We start from the raw sequence: 19,520 nt of genomic DNA, 5'->3' as shown, positions 1-19,520 counted from the left end.
GCTACTATTTTGACCCTTTTTCTTGTCCTCAAACTGCCACAGACACTTCCTAGCAAAGCTCCGCTCTAAGATCTTTGCTTCCTAGTAGGCTTCTGCCTAGCCCTCCTCCTGTAGTCATGAATTAACACCAATGCAGTTCTGAACTCCTGGTCGGCTGACGAAGTGGAGATACATTATTTTCATCGGACAGTGAGGAATGGATATATTTAATGTATGCATTGGCATCATTTTTTCCTTCCACCATTGCTCAATATTCTGTCCTCCTTTCTTTTCATTAAACCCTACTTCAGGAAGGAGACGTGATGCTCAGGCAGCCATGGACTACATCTGCGGGATGTATAAGCAGCAGGGCAACAGCCGAGAAGACAAGAAGGAACGCAAAAACATCTATTCCCACTTCACCTGTGCCACAGACACTAACAACATCCGTATGGTGTTCAACGATGTGAAGGACACAGTGCTGATCAAATCATTGGCTGAATATGGGGTCATTTGAGGGCTGGGACTTGAGTGTGAATGTCTATTTCTTTTATTCTAAAACCACTTTCCCTGTTTTCCTGTTTTCATACACTGGATATAGATTTAATTAGACAAAGCATATATATATATATTGTCTAATTTGTCAGTGAGCCAACCAAAATAGTAATTGTGCAAACATACAAACTGAACTGAGGCAATGGATGTTTTACACAAAACTTCTAATGAATTCATTACTTTGTTTCACTAGGGAGCCCCTATTTTTTTCTTTCTTTTTTTATGTTACTGGTGTGCATAAGAAAGTGTCTGGTAATCACTGGAAAAGTTTTTTTAATGTTTTGCCTATGACCTCTTAGGGGCTCTGAGTTTTTGGTGAGCACGAGAAAATTCTGGTGCGCATGTGAAAGAAACTGGAAAACATTTTTTGCACATGCCCCTTCAGGGGCGCTGTAGTTTCAGACAAAACGGCTCAAGTATTTAATTCAGTTTTGCAAAGCTGCACATTTTGAACATTGCATATTATAATTATCAGGAAATCTACCTGCTTTTTTGGTCACCAAAAAAAACAAAAAATCAATGCTATTGTCATACAGTTCCTAAACTGAACCTGTTGTAGTGCCTTCCATTGCACTAGGCTACAATATAATATTTTTTTCCTTGGATTTTTAGAATCAAATAAATATTTGGATAACATTATGTGCTACAAAGGTAACATGAATGTATAGGGCCCTCATTTAAATGACAGTTGAAGTGCAAAGTCAGCCAGTGAGTCAAGTATCTCATGCATGGACTAAAGCTATTGTGTGGAATGTGTTGAGCATTTTTTGCATAGGGCCTTGCTCATGATATTAAAGGGGAACTTGGCAACTATTTCAATGTAATAAACCCGTTTAGAAATCATTTGGATGGTTAAATGACCTGTTCCGGTGAAAATGGTGACTTTCCCCGCTGCGCCTAGCGTCCCCAGGTGGAAAACCAACCTTGCAACATTGAGACTACCGTCCCGGAAAGAGAAGTGAGAAACAAGAAACTCGTTTTAAATCGCGTTTCTTACCTTACCTAACATCCACATTCTGCCAAACTTATGCTAACCGTTCGCTAGCTTGTAAACAAATCCATGTGCTTTATCGTTACCTTTTCCCACAGTTTGAAATAGCATAATACAATTTCTCCAGCAGAGGGGGAAATCCTGCCAAGTTTCCCTTAAAATGAGCAAATATGGTTTGCCTGGTTAAAGTGGAAATGAAGCAGTGAGAACTGTGACCATTTTTTGGTTGCTTTTTCATTTTTGGAGATACATGGATTTTCATTAAACCTGAAATTCAAGTAGTTTCACTGGAAAATGACATGTCGATAACGACTTTTGCCACACAGGGCGCGGCCATGTTTTAAAAATGCAGGCGCTATGTCATCAGAATGGTTAGCGTTTGTTTGTGGATGTTTTGGCCCTACCCCTCCCCGTAGGCTAGGCATTCAAGAGTATAGGAGAGCTGGGACGATTGAAACACGGGACAAATTAAACATTCCAGTTTTCTCCGAGTGTAGGCTATGATGATAGACAAACGTCCTTCGGTCAAAAGAGCATGTTAACATCCTTCTATCAGCCAAATATCTTCCTACTATGTCATTGTATCACAGAGTTGCGATAAACGAGTTTTGATGCGCAAAAGTAAACTTCATTAGAGGTTATTTTTTGATTGTTAGCCTAATGAGTATTTTTTAGGTTCATACTTCATGCTTATTCAGTAGACCATTTAGTTCTCCACAATCCTACACTTTCATATCGCATGCTTGTTTAACATGGAAAGCAAAACAAGCTAGGCCTAGTGATGTCTGTGTCGGGATTGAAACAAGCTTCAATCGTACCGACCAGGCTGTAACTCCATGTATTTTAATTAAATGCACACATATCTGTGTGAGGTGAGACATGGAAAAACCGTTTTAGGAAGATGAAAATGCATTAGGGCCCACCAGGTAGGTGGTCGAGTTTTCCCATGTTATCAATATCCATGGAGACTGACGGGACTGACGGTGGGTCGTTAAGCCTATACAGTAGGCCTTATTTGGATGTGCCGTGGCCTAAGGCCATCCTTAAAAATATTTTTGTTTGCAGTAACAGCCAAAAAAAATTAAAAATGGGTCGGTAGGTAGGTCAATATTTTTTTTTTTCCAAGATTCAAAGTAAAAAAAAAAGTTCAATTTTGGTCATTGTGATTACGTAGGAATGAATTTACACAAATGTGCATATCGTGACGTAACTGACTGGGTCTTCAACCCGTGCCTTCAGGCGCACCATTGCAAACCTCATTCTGATGCAGGTTATATAGACCAGCCTTTCTCAAACTTCTTTGACCTGAGGCCCGGTCATGGCAGACTTTTGGGTCATAGGGCTCATCTACATGTACCCAGAAAGAAGGCTACAATAGCTCTCGGCCACGTTATATTGAAATTTGACTATACAATACTCAATGCTATACAGTGTATTATACAGTCTCTGCTCTGTTTCTAAGGAAGTTCCAAAAAACAACGTCGTTCTATTAAGTTTCGTTAAATAAATAAATAGCCTTCCAACAGGTTGAAGCGGAGCTTTGATACCAACGTTATCGATTAGTTTAATTGAATGAATGCTCATACCACCACTTAATTGTAGGGCTCCATGTTTAATGACATCGATAGCAGAAACGTTTGTTTTCTTTTTTCGTCGATCCGCGGTTTCTTGATCAACTGCGCAGAAAATTATCAGATGAAGCACCGGGCCTAATTTCACTCCACGACTCCGCAGTCTCCATGTTGCGGACCCATATTTTGAGAAATTCTGAATAGACCACAACCAATTTCAATACTCCGACACGGTCACCGCTAGACTAGGGGGAGAAGGGATGAGAAAAGATCTGGCCACAGTTCTTCCAGAACTTCGTAACACGTGGCTCACGTTTTTTTAAGTGAGCCACGTTTGCATGTAGGTAATTTATATTCACAATACTTGGGCCTACTAAAATAACTATTATTTTATTGCATTTGTATTGGTTGTTTAGAGTAAAAAAAAAACAATCGGTCGGTATTAACGCAAGTTTACAACCGGCAAGTCGGTCGGACTAAAAGGGGAAAAAAATAAATATTTGGGTCGGTTCTAAATTGACAGGGTCGGTCGGGTTACGGCAAACGAAAATATTTTTAAGGATGGCCTAACCCACGTAAAAACCTAGTGAAACGACATTTCCAACAATATAAACATGATATAAATGGGAAAGCTTACCGTTCTAGCTATAAACATCGCAGAATCATCCACAGGGCATTTCAAAAACCGCTTCAGGCTACACTCTTCACGATGGCATGACATGCACGAAGAGCCTAGCCCTGCAACAATCTATCTAAAATAACCCCTGTTGGCAGTAGGCCTACCATTCATGATATGTAGTAAAATGTTACTTTGTTGTGAAGTTGTGGGACGTTTTATATTATTGTAGTCTTAGGCCTATGTTCATTCGTCCCCTTATTCAACTGTCCCGAGGAGGGAGGAATGAAACACGTCCCACTTTTGCTGTAATAATTCCTGAACGGTTTTGTTCAAAGCTGGAAATGCATTTGTATTTGACAGAGGACAGATAGGTTATAGTACTAAATATTAGCTTTCAGTGTGGTACGATCGGTTTGTAGGCTAAATTACGTTTAGACCTAATTAAAAAGTGTTTCAACTGCTCCCCTGCCTATCAATATGTGGCTGGATGGGTCAAAAACGTGAAAGTGCGGCACCTGGCCACCAAGGATTTATATTTAATCATGGGAAATGTAAGTATTATGTAAAAACAATTCAAATGTATGATTTTGGTGGTAGTTTACTCTTACTACATGTAGTGTTCTAAGCTAGCAAGCTAGCCTACCACTCATTTTAGTGTCATTTAGCTCACAGCTAGTTGTCATTAATCTGGATAATGTCCTTTAATGTAAGATGTGTTTATACTCATTGAAAGAACATGAAGGGAAGGGAAACGAGGCGATTGTGACTTTATGGGAACAGGTTGTGGTGGGTTATCAGCTGTTAGCTGTCAGACGTTCAGCTGTTGTGTGACCACTGGGCGGCTGAGCTGCCCGAATCGGTCGTAAAGATGGCGGCGTAAAGCTACAGTGACGTCATGTGACAGGCATGGTTTTGTGGGTAGACCATAGACCAGAGAATAGGGAGGGAAAGAGTTTAGCGGAGGGGATGGGATTTTTTTTTAGAAAAAATATATCTCGGTGCACATTGGGATCTTAATTTAATGCCTTCCATATGTTAGGCACTGGGGTCACCTCTATTGCTTCAAGTGTTCATACCTTATTTTTAGGATCAGTTGAATTGTTTTGAGTTTTTGTCGTAACATCGTGATAACAAACTACAGTTGCATGTGACGTCACAGGTTTGGGCGCTTAATCTCTAACTGATCAATACAGCAATTTGCTTAACTGGCTTACATATTTTTTTAATAACGGAAGGTAACCGCGTGGTGATAACCTTTATGTCTGGATAACTGGTGTTGTGCTTCTACTCACATGAAGAGCTGGCAGTAAGTGTTAAGTGGCAATGCTAACCAGGCTAATAAACAAACCATGCTACCGTGAGTAACGTCGAAGGGTAAGTCACGTGGCTTTTTTGTAGTTCGTTTATGAAACAAAAGGAGCAATTTTGATTTTTTTTAAATAAGGCAAATTATGGTCTGACATTTTCACAGTTAGAAGATTATTACTGTATAGACACTGAAAAATATTTTTGGTGGATAAGATCGCTGATTTGGCTTCACAGTATTTTTAAAAAAAATAGGTCTATGGGACTTAACATTGGAGCTGCTCTTCGATAGGAACGCAACCACTTGGGGCGCTGGTTTTCACTTTCCCTCCCTATGTCTAATAAGGGGAGAACTGCCACTCGGAAAACTTCCGGTTTCTGAACTGGTTGCAGTTCCTTCTGTGGTTCCACATGAGGGCGCTCGTCCACGAGTGCAGAATGCATGGAGGTCTATGGAGCTGTACCCCTCAAAATCCACTTTTCTCGGGATATAATTTTTTTTCAAGTAATTTGAGTATTGTATTCGAAAGGGGAGGCAAAGAAAATACACTTGGTTGAGTATTATATTTTTTAAAGTCACTTAATTGTTCTAAAAAGCCTTTAAAATGTGTCAATGACGTCATTCATTAGCACAATGCTAGCGTGTTATGTGCAACAACGACCCAACCTGTAAGAAATCAAAAGGACATAAGTACTCGTTCATTTAACTTTTGACCTATAACCCATGTTGAAGTTATACAAACTACAATCAAATCTGAGATTTGTCACTTCAGGTGAAAGAGTCAAATTTAGCCGTCTAGCTCCATTGACTCCCATTCATTCTGCACTCATGGCGATCGCCCCCAGTGGAACTCTGGTGGAACTGCATCCAAAATTCTTATACTTAATAGGGAGGGAAAGTGAAAACCAGCGCCCCAAGTGGTTGCGTTCCTATCGAAGAGCAGCTCCAATGTTAAGTCCCATAGACCTATTTTTTTTTTAAATACTGTGAAGCCAAATCAGCGATCTTATCCACCAAAAATATTTTTCAGTGTCTATACAGTAATAATCTTCTAACTGTGAAAATGTCAGACCATATTTTGCCTTATTTAAAAAAATCGAAATTGCTCCTTTTGTTTCATAAACGAACTACAAAAAAGCCACGTGACTTTACCCTTCGACGTTACTCACGGTAGCATGGTTTGTTTATTAGCTTGGTTAGCATTGCCACTTAACACTTACTGCCAGCTCTTCATGTGAGTAGAAGCACAACACCAGTTATCCAGACATAAAGGTTATCACCACGCGGTTTACATCACCTTCCGTTATTACAAAAATATGTAAGCCAGTTAAGCAAATTTTTGTATTGATCAGTTAGAGATTAAGCGCCCAAACCTGTGACGTCACATGCAACTGTAGTTTGTTATCACCATGTTATGACAAAAACTCAAAACAATTCAACTGATCCTAAAAATAAGGTATGACCACTTAAAGCAATAGAGGTGACCCCAGTGCCTAACATATGGAAGGCATTAAATTAAGATCCCAATGTGCACCGAGATATATTTTTTCTAAAAAAAAATCCCATCCCCTCCGCTAAACTCTAGGAACGCAACCACTAGATGGCGATGAGATTACTTTCCCTCCCTATACGGAGTGGCAAGGCTCTCCGTAGACGGGCTCTGGGTAGACGTTGTTTATGGACTGTAGGCTTATGGCATGCAAACAGGGTCAAAACGTCTAATAACGAAACGCCTGCAGGTGTAAAAACATTACGTCTCCACACGCAAACATTTTACGTGTACAGATGTAATATTTTTACGTGTGCTAACCAGACGTAAATATTTGCCGTGTAACCAGAGGTATATTTTTGACAGATGTACAGATGTAACATTTTTACGTGTACTAACCAGGCGTAATATTTACCGTGTAACCAGAGGTAGGGGAGAGCCGGGACAGTTGAAACACTTTTTAATTAAACGTAATTTACATAGCGATCGTACCACACTGAAAGCTAATATTTGGTCACTAGTAACCTACATCTGTCCTCTGTCAAATACAGATGCATTTTCAGCTTTGAACAAAACCGTTCAGGAATTATTACAACAAAAGTGGGATGTGCGTAATGTTTCATTCGTCCCTCCTGGTCGGGACAGTTGAAACAACATAAGGGGACGAATGAAACATACAGTTTAAGCCATATAAACGTCCAACAACTTCGAAATTTTACTACATATCATGAATGGTACTCCCAAAAGGTTTTATTTTAGATATATTGTTGCAGGGCTATACGTCTTTGTGCACAACTCATTGCCATCATCATGAAGCGTGTATGAAGCGGTTTTTGAAATATCATGCCCTGTGGATGATTCTGCCATGTTTATAGCTAGAACGGTAAGCTTTCCCATTTATATCATGTTTATATTGTTGAAAATGTCGTTTCACTAGGTTTTTACGTGGGTTAGGCCAATGCACATCCAAATAAATAGGCTTAACGACCCACCGGCCGTCAGTCTCCATAGGATAACATGGGGAAACTCAACCCCCTACCTGGTGGGCCCAAATGTATTTTCATCTTCATAAAACTGTTTTTCTATGTCTTACCTCCATAAATGATTGTTTAAACACACCAATTTGTGCATTTAATTAAAATACATGGAGTTATAGCCTGGTCGGGACGATTGAAACACGTGTTTCAATCGTCCCGACACAGACATATGTCACTACAGCTTGATTTGCTTTCCATGTAAACAAGCATGCGATATGAAAGTCTGGGATTGTGGAGAACACTAAATGGTCTACTGAATAAGCATTAAGTCAAACCTTTAAATGAAAAACACTCATTGATAATCGAAAAAATGTAACCGCTAATGAAGTTTACTTTTGCACATCAAAACTCGTTTATCGCCAGTAACTCCGTGATAAAATGACATAGCAGGAAGATATTTGGCTGATAGAAGGAGGTTAACATGCTCTATGTTTTGACCGAACGACGTCTGTCTATCATCATCACACTCTGAGAAAACTGGATTGTTTAATTCGTCCCGTGTTTCAATCGTCCCGGCTCTCCCCTATAGGCTATTTTTGACGTATACAGATGTAAAATTTTTACGTGTAGATACTAACCTTAGGCATAATGTGAGTGTAATGTGAGTCTCAGTGAGTCTCGGTCTTGAGTTCAAAAGCGACTACAGTAAATTGTAATAAAAAAGACTGATATCTTGAGCTCTCATCGGCTTTCGTTTACACTGCAGCGTTTCTCAACCCACTACTGGGTCGCGGAGACATGTCAGGTGGGGCGCGAACTGACGTGAAAAACAGGAGTTTTTTTTTTTTCATTTATGTTTTTATTTGTAGCCTAGGCCCAGGTAGCACCCGATGCGCAATGGACGCACTGTGTTATCCATAGAGAAGCACTCGTGTCAAGGCAGCTTAGTTAGTCCCGACCTACATGAGATTTTGAACGTTGTTGTGAGAACGTTGTCTATTCTCCGCACTTTGCGAAGAGATGGTAGCTGACCAAAAGGCTGTACTGTTTCACAGCGAGGCAAGGTGGCTTTCCCGAGGTAAAGTGCTGTCGCGCGTGTATGAGCTCCGAGTCGCCTCTTCTTGGAGCAAGAGGGCATGTTTAAATCTGCAAGCATGTTCACTAATGAACATTTCTTGACGAAGCTGGCCTATCTTAGCGATATATTTGATATAGCGATACATTTGAGTTAAATGTCCAGTTACAAGGCAAAGACAAGCACCTCACCTAGCAAATAAGATTACTGCATTCACCAAAAACAGTATTATGCCTTTGAGATTTCTGAGCGAAATCGGGATTCGGGTAACCTGACAATAGCCAGATGAATGTGAGGGGCAGCCGTGGCCCACTGGTTAGCACTCTGGACTTGTAACCCGAGGGTTGCCGGTTTAAACCCCGACCAGTGGGCTGCGGCTGAAGTGCCCTTGAGCAAGGCACCTATCCCCTCACTGCTCCCCGAGCGCCGCCATTGTAGCAGGCAGCTCACTGCGCCGGGATTAGTGTGTGCTTCACCTGTGTTCACTGTGTGCTGTTTGTGTTTCACTAATTCACTGATTGGGTTAAATGCAGAGACCAAATCTCACGGGATCAAAAAAGTATATATACTTAATACTTAATGTCGTTCCGCTTAGCTCCGCCTACCTTCACTCACATCCATCTGGGACCTCTTCCATTGAGAGTGATTTCTGCAACCGACTTTATGGTTCAGCCAATCAGGACGCAGGGCGGGAGTTTCATAGATGTGACATAGCGTAGAAACGACTGTGAGACTGTTATCAGCGTCACGGGTTGGCTTCGATGTGAGTGGTTGAAGTAGCACGTCAATAGATGACGGACAAGTGGCTTATTCAATCATATGCAAGCATTTTTTGATTAGGCCCAGCCTTCTGAAGCAACACTTCAATGGATCGGTTCCAGATGGATGAGTGGAGCTAGGCGGAGCGAAATTCATCTGGCTATTGTCAGGTTAGGATTCGGGAGCCACTCTTGTGATCCCATGTGTTAAACAGTAGGCCTACATCACATCCCTGCAAAGTTTATTTCAAAAATATTTCCCAACCAGCAGTGCTCAGTATGACTGGATTATGGATCCATTTAATGCAGCATGTTGGTATTTCATTGAATATATCGTACAATGCTGTAAAATATTGGCCTATGCTTCCTAATATGTTGCTGGAAAACAGTGTGCTATTATGTATTTATTTATTTATTATTATATCTGCAGCACCAGCTGATTTTAACTCTGTTGAAGAGGATATATTTAGAACTTGTCATTATTTCAATAAATTTGACAATTTTAAGCTTGACCCACTTTCTTAGAGCGATGAGGGACAGGTGGGGCTCGAGAATGCCCCCTTGATCAAAGTGGGGAATGAAAGAAAACGTTTGAGAATCACTGCTCTAAGGAGTGACTCAGAAAGTCACGCAGACAACTGTCTCACTCTCAAGACACTAACTTATAGCTGTCTCACTCCCATCGTTGAGTTGGGTCGCGATAGTCTGTCATTTTTAAAAAGTGGGTCCCCAGAAAAAAAGTTTGAGAAACACTGGTTTACAGGATGTGCATTATATCTTTCTCCAGTGATTAGCAACCTACCACCAGAAACCAAAAATCTTAGCCTAATAGCCTACATGCTCTCTCTACCGTGCGCATGAAGGCTGCATACGCGTGTGTAGATTATGTATGCTTTCCTTTTGCGATCTCGTTTTTGTTTAGGCGCGCCACAGTGGCATTGGTGCCCCCTTCTTTCAATATTCTGCTTTGCGTCTGACTAGGCCTAGCGATTCCTAGCCTATGGGCTGTCCAAATAATCTAAGCATTTACAGCAACTTAATTTAGTCTTCTGTTGAGAAGTGGCGCACGTCGAAAGTGCGTCCAAATTCACCTCTGTTGAACTACGCGCGAAGTATACTCACAGACATCATCATATCACATAAAGCCCTTTCTCAGCCTTTAACACAGTGGTTTCAAACTCAAATTAGCTGGGGGGCACTTCACAAGTTGCTGTTGTAAACGGTTCGCGAGAAAAGTAACTTTAATTTAATTATATTAGGCCAACATACAGTTCTGTACCTATCTCATCATTCATGGTGCACTTCGAATTCCCATCAGATGCCTAAAGCATTGCTCTGTACCGCCGGTAGGCCTACAGCTGACTAAGAGTTTGTCAAAGCCTTATGATCACAAAATGCTAAGCATGCATGTACTGCGTTTAAATTGTTCAATACATGATTTCATAACTAATAGAAAATATCTGTCTCCAACACATTCGCCGATTCGCCGTTGAACTTCCAGAGAGGCAAAAGGCGTATTGCCTAGCCTAGCTTATTTAAAAATATTTCATCCCAAATTCTTAACCAAACTGACAACACAGGCTACCGACTAGGCCATTACAGTTTTTTTTCAGTCGCTAACAAGCGTTTGTCTAACCACTTGTCACATTTTCAAAACTCTAAACACAATTAGCACAGCTTCGATCTTGGACATACCATTAACACAAAAACAATATTCCAAACTAGATAGGCTATATAAAAACCTCTGTTTTTGCTTTGCTTCTGCTACCAAGCGGTTTTATCCCATCACCTTGGATACTGTAATATCAGATGTTGATGAAAACATGTGGCCTAACCCTAAGATTGCAGAGATAGGCCTACAGTAATTTTGTGCTTTTTTTTTACCCCCCCTTTTTTATCTGGGCTTTTTGCTGTTGTTTTTTGGTTCATATAGCCTATATATATGTATATGAGAGAGAGAGATTGATTTTTTTATGACTTTTTATTCAAAATACTTTTTTAGCAAATAATTGTTTTTAGCAAATAATAACAAAAACACATGCACAATACAAGACTGTGCAACTCAATGTAACAAGTGTAACAATGCGACTGAATGTAACAAGTGTCAGTCTTCACATTTGCAACAATATGATGCTACAGTGCAATCATTTTAAAAGTACAAAATGCAATAATAATGAAAAAAATAACAAAAAAAACACAACAACTACAATATAAGTGTGATATAAAAACATAAGTGTGATTCACATTTAACTTAAACAAGACCAAAAGTGGGAGCCTGTACAATGCCACAATTCATCCACGTGTTTGCCACGGGTAGCGGCCTCTGGCTGTTGTGGAACTGGAGGGAAGGGGTAGTATCAAATCCCAGAGGTGGGAGGGAGTCTAGTCCGGAAGTGAACACCAGCACCATCTCCAGTGTGACAGGGGCACACAAGCCACCTACAACGTAGCAACACATCGGGGGGAAAATGATGTATTCTTTGTTATGCAAGATACAGCCATATAAAGACCAACAAATTTACAACAGCATGACTTGTATTCTGTTTTCCCAAAAGACAGTTGACATATAAGACATACAAAACATGTAACCACATAGACCACACAAATTCTTACATTAAAGTAAAACTTATCTGTCTGTTCTAATTGAAATACAACTTATATGGTCACCTTAAATACTCAGCACTTGAAAAAATAACCAATAGCCCCAAAAGCCTTTCTGGTATTTTGCGAAATTCCACAGAAATGTCACTTACCTTCCACATTAACCAGCCAGTCCCTCCAGAAGCCCAGTGTTCTGTTTTCCTCCCGCCGCTGATTGCCGCCACGAGGACTTAAAGTTGGCACAAACAGTTCTATTATTTCTGTGGCCTTCAGTGGTCTTGATGAATTTATAAATATTTCCTCTGCTGGGTTCCTTCTGATGGCCTCTACCAAACCAAATGTTTGCAGACCTTCAATCATCCTGTAAAACATAAAGATGTTTGGTCATGTGTCTGAATGCTTATTGTTTTGTTCAAATGAATGGCACTTACTACACCAAAATAATACTTACTGGTCAAGAGCAAGTCTTGTCCTACCATCAATGCATGAATAATCATGTTGCAACTAGAGTTATGGTTTTGTTGCTTTGGGAGAGGTGTACTCAGAAGACAGAGGGTTGGTCATGCACTCTAACACATACCCGAGACAGTATTTATTTAACATCAGTCACAGATTTCACACTTTTCTTGACATCATCACATCATTCTCACCTTCTCTAGTCTCTCCCTCAGCTCACTGTTGGCAATATCATCCATGCTTCCCTTTTCCGTCACTATTCCTGCCACCATACTGTTTTTCTTGACAGGAAATGCAGTGCAACACCTCCATGAAGCAGGCTTACTGCCATCATCAGACCGGCCAGCCTATACCGGCCTGTTTGTAGAGCTACAGATACAGTATATTATTATTAGCATTATTATTATAATATTATCTTTGGTGTCAAGCAATCTTGAAGAAGCTGTGAAAGTAGGCCATAATTTTAGAAGTTCACCTACATGACAACTATAATGTAGTTCATTATCTAAAAGAAATCTCACCATGTAAGTGCAAATGTTTGTCCTTTTCAGGTCCTTCAAACATTGCACTGTCTCTGATTGCCTTCGTGAGGAGTCGACAGAATTCCCTTTTTGGGCCGCCATCATCCACCGCACCTTCAGAAAGGTCTCAGTCATCAACGAAAATTATATCGACTTTCCTGCAAGGATCGAATAGGGGCCGCTGAAATGCCCTAATGGCACATCCTAGGACATCATCGCGGCAAACGTTGACCAGATTTGCACTTGGAGAGCTGGTGAAATCAATCTTAGATTTCAGATGTTTTAACATAACCCGGGCATCAACCCTAAGGGAGAAATTCCTAGTGTTAATCCTTTAACAGTAACAGTGATTCTTAATGCAAACTGTCACAAATATTATGGCGGGCTTTGAGTACTTACTCATTCGACGTGACATCCACCACATTTTCTGTTCATTGTTTTTTGTGAGAGTGTTTCTACTTATCTCAGTAAGGAAAATAAATCAAGAGCCTATGTTGAGTACAAATATGTCTTCTGAAGGCTTAAACAGAGCCCAGCCAAAAACTCCAATAAAATTTGTATCAACTTTGAGGGACAGCTATGACCATGCAGGATTATACAGACCAAACGTGACGATTTTGCTACATACTATTCCTATTTATGTACCAGCATGCAAAATTTGAGCCTCCTACATGGTTTAGTTCTTGCGCTGTGGGCTTGTGAACTTTGACAAAAAAAAGAGGCCGAACAAAATCGACACCCCCCTCCCCCTGTAAAACTGGCTGTATCTTGGAAAATATTGATCTTACATAAGAGTAATTTTACAGTGTGTCTCCTAGGTAACATAGGTACACCTGGTAATTTTTTTTTTGAGACCTAAATGCATGGGCCCTGGTTGAATTGACGTGGAATGACCCTACTGCATCGTGTGTTCTAGGGCGGTGCTGCCTAGATTGAAATGGTATCTGTGTTCTTGACATCTGGGCTTCTTTTGGAAAATCATGATATTTGTCTTTTTTAGATTTACTGTCAGGGCCCAGTGCTGACAGTATTTCTCTAGCAGGTCCAGCTGCTGCTGTAGCCCCTGTGCAGTGGGAGACACCAGCACCAGGTCATCCGCATAGAGGAGGAATTTGATTTCTTTCTCATGTAGAGCAAGGCCAGGAGCTGTAGACTGGTCCAACTGCACCGCTAACTCATTGATGTAAATATTGAACAGTGTTGGACTGAGGCTACAGCCCTGCCTTACTCCTCTTTTTTGAGTGAAGGATTCTGTAATTCTGTCGCCAATTTTCACAGTGTTTTTGTTTTCAGAATACATTGTCTTTATTAACTGGTATACTTTACCCCCTACACCACTTTGTAAAAGTTTATAATATAATCCCTCATGCCAAATTGAATCAAATGCTTTTTTGAAATCAACAAAACAAGCAAATATTTTTCCTTTTTTTGTTTGGTTTACATGTTTAGTTATTAGGGTGTGTAGGGTGTAAATGTGGTCCGTAGTGCGGTAATTTGGGAGAAATCCGATTTGATTTTTGCTCAGGACATTGTGCTCCATAAAGAAGGTTACAATTCGATCATTGAGAATAGTGTTAAACAACTTCCCCAGACTACTGTTCACACAAATGCCTCTGAAATTATTAGTGTCCAATTTATCTCCACTCTTGTATATGGGTGTAATAAACCCTTGGCTCCAGATGTCAGGAAAACAGCCCGAACTTAAGGCGAGGTTGAATAGTTTGAGCATTGCTCTTTGCAGCTCAGGGGTGCTGTTTTTAATCATTTCCCCTCTAATATTATCAGGGCCGCAGGATTTTTTATTTTTCAGCTTTTTCATTTTGGATTCAAGTTCAATTTGAGTAATTGGGAAATCAAGTGGATTTTGTTTGTCCTTGACTGCCTTTTCAAGAGATTGTAATTTTGTCATGATCGTTTTGTAATTAGAATTTAGTTCTTGGGGCGTAATGTCTTTGTATAAATTTTCAAAATGTTTTTTCCAGATTTCTCCATTTTGAATGGGTAGGTTTTGTGGTTTAGATTTATTCAGATTGTTCCACATTTCCCAGAACTGATTGTTCTTAATTGATTCCTCAATTTTATTGAGGGTTTTGTTAGTGTGGTTAATTTTTTTCTGTCTTAGCAGCCATTTGTAGTGCTTCAGTGTTCCATGGTAGTCTTGTCGAATACATGCATGCTCGGGTTGGTGGTGTTTAAGGTTTGATAGATGTCTCAGTTTTTTCCTGAGTTGTTTACATTCATCATCAAACCATTTTTCTTCTCTTTTGTTATTTGTTTTTCTTTTGTGAGATGTTTGCATGCCAGCTACATCTGCTGCTTTTAGAAATATTTTATTTAATTCATCAGTGGCTTTATTAACACCAGCTTTGCTGATTTCAAATGGTTTTGAATTGTAACATTCAATGCATTCTTTTAATTCTGGGGAGTTTAAAGCGTTAATAAAATGTCCTGGGCTGTCATGAGTCCATCTATATCTTTTGTTTAGTTTGAATAGTTTACTGGACTCAATTTTTGGCTGCTTTATGATTTTAAGGAAGATGTTAGTCTGGTTATGGTCTGATAGTGGAGTTTTTGCCTAACAGTGAATGCTTTGAAGGAGGTGGGGTCCATGTCAGTGATTGCATAGTCAACTACACTAGCTCCAAGAGCTGAACAATACGTAAACCTCCCTAAAGAGTCCCCTCTGATCCTGCCATTAAGAATGTACAGACCTAAGGCTCGACAGAGGTGCACTAGCTCTTTTCCATTTTTGTTGACAGTATAGTCAAGGCTGTGTCTCATGGGTAAATTTGGTGTGAAGTACAATTGGCTTTGATCAAACACATGGTTGTTACCTTGTGGGTCTACATAGTCTATTTCAGACCCGGTTCTGGCATTTAGGTCCCCACACAACAGCACATTCCCCTGGGCCTGGAAATGGCTGATATCTGTGTAAAGGTTGTCCATGTATTCTTCCTCATAGTAGGGGGATTCTATTGGGGGGCCATATATGGCACATAAGTATATGTAATTTACAGATATACCCGTGCTACTTTGTAGTTTTAGCCAACAGTGTGATTTGCCTAATTGCACTATAGAAATGTGTTTAGTGAGCTTTTCTTTGTACCACACCAAAATTCCACCAGAACTCCTGCCATGACGTATATTACTGTTTTTTAGGGAGGGAATTACAATTTCATTATATCCCTTGGGACAGTGGGTGGGTGTTTCTGTGCGGCACCATGTTTCAGTAAGAATAAGTATATCAACATTTTCAATACTTTTCAAAAACTCAGGTTGAGTGGTCTTACAACCAAAGGTAGAGGAGTAAAGTCCCTGGATATTCCAAAAACTGATATGAAATGAGCTCATGTTTTTTTAAGAGTTTACTTTTACAAACAAAGAGTTAGATAGAACATACTGAGTATATTTCCAGCGTGTGTGGGGGTGAGGGGTGGGGTTGGGTGAGGGGTGGGGTGGGAGGGGGGTTGTTACCTGTCACCTAGAAGTCTACTTCATAGCAAGTGCAGTATGTCTTTAATTTCTCCCAGTTCTGTGGGTTTAGGTGCAGTTGTTTGAGCTACAGCAGCTGCATAGCTCTGAGGCCTTTCCTTTTGGGGGGGTCTCCTTGTAGCGAGGGCACTGGGCTTCTTTTGCATGGGGGGTGGGTGTGTGGTTCTCCTCGTTTGGTTCATGGTGGGAGAGTGAGGGGCTGCTGGTCTCTCCTCCCGAATATGTAGGGCATGACGAGTGGGTGGGAATGGTGGTTGATGCTGTGGTGGCGGGACATATAGAGGGGCGTTGAGGTTGCGATCCAGTGCGTAGTCTTTAAGGGATTTTGCAAAGGTTCCTATCCTGTCCTTGTGTAGGTGGATCCCGTCATACATATCCCTCAGGCTGATGGTGGGGTGGTGTGCCATGTGCACATTGGGAAGGCTGCACATCCTCTGAAGATATCCGCATTGATGCCGTTGATAATGTGGGGTGGTGCGTCATATCTGTGTTGAGATGACTATGCGTGCATTGGGAAATGTGCTACTGGCCTTCGCTGCTACGTTGCATAGTGCCTCAGCAGTACTGTGTAAGGAGCGCAGGTCGTTGGTGCCAGTGTGGATAATTATCACCTGTGGGTTACCTAGTCTTTTTTCCCAGCAGTCGTACTGCCTGCTTAGATGTGCTGCAGTGTTTGAGTAGGACCTGGTGATCTGGAAACAACCTCGGAGGGTCCAGAAATTTACGGTTTGAGTCCATCAGTAGGACTACCTGCGGTCGATTATCTGCTGGACTGCTTGGTGAGGGTGATGCATCTGGTGGTGTGTTGTGGGGAGAGGGTGAGGCATTGGACAGTGCAGGTCTGCTTGAGGGTATTGCTGGTTCTTTGATGGGTGTATGTGCATCTGGATGACTATCACGCCGGTCTGTGTGGCTGGGAGTGCATAGGCTTGGTGGTTATCCTGGTGTTCTGTGAGCTGCTGCAGCTGTCTGGTGAAGGAGATTTTTTGGCTTTCTGTTTGTTTTTTTAGGTTGAGTACTTGTTGCCTTAAGTCTTTATTGTCATCCTGTACCTCCTTCAGAGTTGTCCTGAATGCAGAGGTGATTGGACCTCATCTCTGAGGTGCTGGACCAGGCTGGTGTTATTAGACTCAAGGAGTTTGGCCTGTGTTTGCTCCTTAAACTCAGTGAAGTCCAGCTCCAACAGAGCCAGGCTCTCTCTCAGGTGCCTGTCATGAGAAGGGGAAGGGGGAGGGGGAGGGGCTGCTGTGGGCAGAGGGGGCTGTGCCTCTGTGCTCTCTCCCTCAGAGTCTGAAGAGTCTACAGCAGCACAGCCTTTCTCCTTAGCCACCTCTGCTTTCAGCTTGGGGAACATTTCCTCAAAGGTTATCAGGCTGGTCTCATTACCTTGTAGTAGTATTGTCCCTTTGGTGTAGTATGTCACTGTAAGCACAGGATTATCTGTGTCTAAACTGGCATCACTACATATAGTGATCCTTCCACCACGGCCAATACCTTCCTTCACTGTAAACTTGTGTTTTCTACATATAGTTGATTTCCACTCTGAGATAGAGCTTGTATGAAAGATTAGATTGTTTTTTATTTTCTTGCCTTTGTTATAGGTATAATCACAATAAAGTGTGTCAGGATTTTCTTGAAGTAGTTTTTCCTTGTACTTCTTTTTAGCTTGTGAAGTTTTGCAGCTGGTGGGAAACTCCACCTCTGTGCTCTGCCCCAGCATGGTTGCCATGGTAGCCAAATGTAACAAAATGTTGCAATTCTCAACGGCTCTGCTGCTGCAGCAGAGAAATGTCTGTTGCTAGTTAGCTAGCTAGCTACAGTTATCTGGCTGAAGTTAGTAGACTACTGTAAGTCTTTTTAAAATTATTTTGCTATTTTCTTTTTTTGCCGTGCAGATGGCCGTCGGGCAGAGTTGCCAAGGCCTACCTTGCTGCTGTTCGAAAATGTTGTCGTTTCTGATCGGATTTGATTCTTGTTGAAGGCTGGTTGCTTTCTCTGGGCTTGTTGTCCACTTTTTGAGTAGTCCAGTTAGTCCAAATTAGCAGTTATTCCAGGCTTGTTTATTTTCTGTTCTTCTTCCATATAGTTGGCATATATCCATTGGCAAGATCATCTACTACTGTTTATGTTCAATTATTTTAGGTTATTTTCTAAATTCTGTCCATTTGTAGTCCAAATTTGAAAGGTCCAGTATGTAGGAAATAATGGAAAATAAACTGTAATCATTCCCAAATGATCACCATATGTTGTCAGAGAGTAAGGAAACACGATGAATTGAAGTATTGGCTTATTTGACAACATTACTCTAACCCGTAAAACCCTGTAAAACCCATGAAAAAAATGAGTTACGGGGCGGAATCTCTTGGAATTTTCGTTTATGTTTTGAATGATTAATTCTAGAATAGCGTATTAATAATGGGCTAGCGCGTCCTCCTATTTGGGTTGCCAAATTAGCAAAGGCCAACTGTCAACAGCTGTCAGTTGTAGTCATGAACGCCTACGAGAGGCAGGAACATTTCCAAAATTAAAACAAGAAACAAATTAGGCCTAAGTGGACATCGGAGGAGCTTTCTGAGATGGTGACGTCTTCGTCAAACGAAGAATATCAAGTCTGACGCAGAGCTGGCCATATTTCTCCACAACAGGTAGCCTAGGCTAAACTTCATCTGCATCGCTAACTTCAGCTAAATATGTTACGTTGGTTAGAGAGGTATTTTTTGTTTTCACTGTTTCCGTAATGTGTAGCTGGGTCATAGTTGGAGAAACGTTAAAGCAGCAGGTCAACTAACGTTATTAGCTAAGTCTTCATTACATCTGGCAACCCAGAAGAGGCTCGCGTCTGGTAGTCTTGAGAACGTTCACCAGTGTTTTGATTTTGGCCTACAGAACGTTCGGTAACAATCCTACAAATCGCACCTTTAAAATATTTTTAGGAGCTCATTTTAGTTGTAACTCTCGGAACTCTCAGATGTCTCTCTCTCTCTGTGATCCATATTTTCTAAATTCTGTCCATTTGTAGTCCAAATTTTAAAATATTTTTAGGAGCTCATTTTAGTTGTAACTCTCGGAACTCTCGGATCTCTCTCTCTCTCTCTCTCTCTCTCTCTCTCTGTCAACTCTCTGTGTAAAC

At 40.9% G+C, this 19,520-nt stretch overlaps 2 protein-coding genes across 4 annotated transcripts in view; one reads left to right on the top strand and one right to left on the bottom strand.

The window, feature by feature from the left end:
* LOC121677453 (guanine nucleotide-binding protein subunit alpha-11-like) overlaps positions 1–1,377 on the top strand; it is a 50,134-nt gene extending 48,757 nt beyond the window's left edge. For both annotated transcript variants that reach the window (XM_042056204.1, XM_042056203.1), the window contains exon 8: positions 291–1,377. In XM_042056204.1, coding sequence (XP_041912138.1) covers positions 291–496 — 206 coding nt within the window. In that variant the 3' untranslated portion in view covers positions 497–1,377. The remainder of the gene's footprint in view (positions 1–290) is intronic.
* Positions 1,378–11,366: 9,989 nt separating this feature from the next.
* On the bottom strand, positions 11,367–13,327 carry LOC121677474 (G2/M phase-specific E3 ubiquitin-protein ligase-like). 2 transcript variants are annotated; one of them, XR_006020985.1, is made up of 5 exons: positions 13,298–13,327; positions 12,899–13,203; positions 12,572–12,746; positions 12,074–12,282; positions 11,367–11,759 (listed from the first exon to the last, which is right to left on the bottom strand). XR_006020985.1 is itself a non-coding variant. In XM_042056239.1 (3 exons), the coding sequence occupies exons 2-3, from the start codon at positions 12,279–12,281 to the stop codon at positions 11,572–11,574; spliced, it is 396 nt and encodes a 131-aa protein (XP_041912173.1). In that variant the 5' UTR covers position 12,282; positions 12,373–12,533; the 3' UTR covers positions 11,367–11,571. The 2 variants fall into 2 exon arrangements, 1 of the variants encoding a protein (XP_041912173.1); XM_042056239.1 differs by lacking the exons at positions 12,572–12,746; positions 12,899–13,203; positions 13,298–13,327 and adding an exon at positions 12,373–12,533.
* Positions 13,328–19,520: the final 6,193 nt, after the last annotated feature.

The sequence above is a fragment of the Alosa sapidissima genome, chromosome 12 (assembly GCF_018492685.1).
Source record: "Alosa sapidissima isolate fAloSap1 chromosome 12, fAloSap1.pri, whole genome shotgun sequence".
NCBI classification, from domain to species: domain Eukaryota; kingdom Metazoa; phylum Chordata; class Actinopteri; order Clupeiformes; family Clupeidae; genus Alosa; species Alosa sapidissima.
The sequence above is the reverse complement of the archived record's forward strand: the minus strand, read 5'-3'. Positions and strand labels throughout refer to the sequence as shown.

Bases quoted from the DNA above. Each gene is read 5' to 3' on its own strand.
- LOC121677474 (XM_042056239.1), bottom strand. From the start codon at position 12,281: ATGATTGAAGGTCTGCAAACATTTGGTTTGGTAGAGGCCATCAGAAGG. The intron at 11,760-12,073 runs GTAAGTGACATT...GCTACGTTGTAG, and splicing joins CTGGCTGGTTAATGTGGAAG to GTGGCTTGTGTGCCCCTGTC.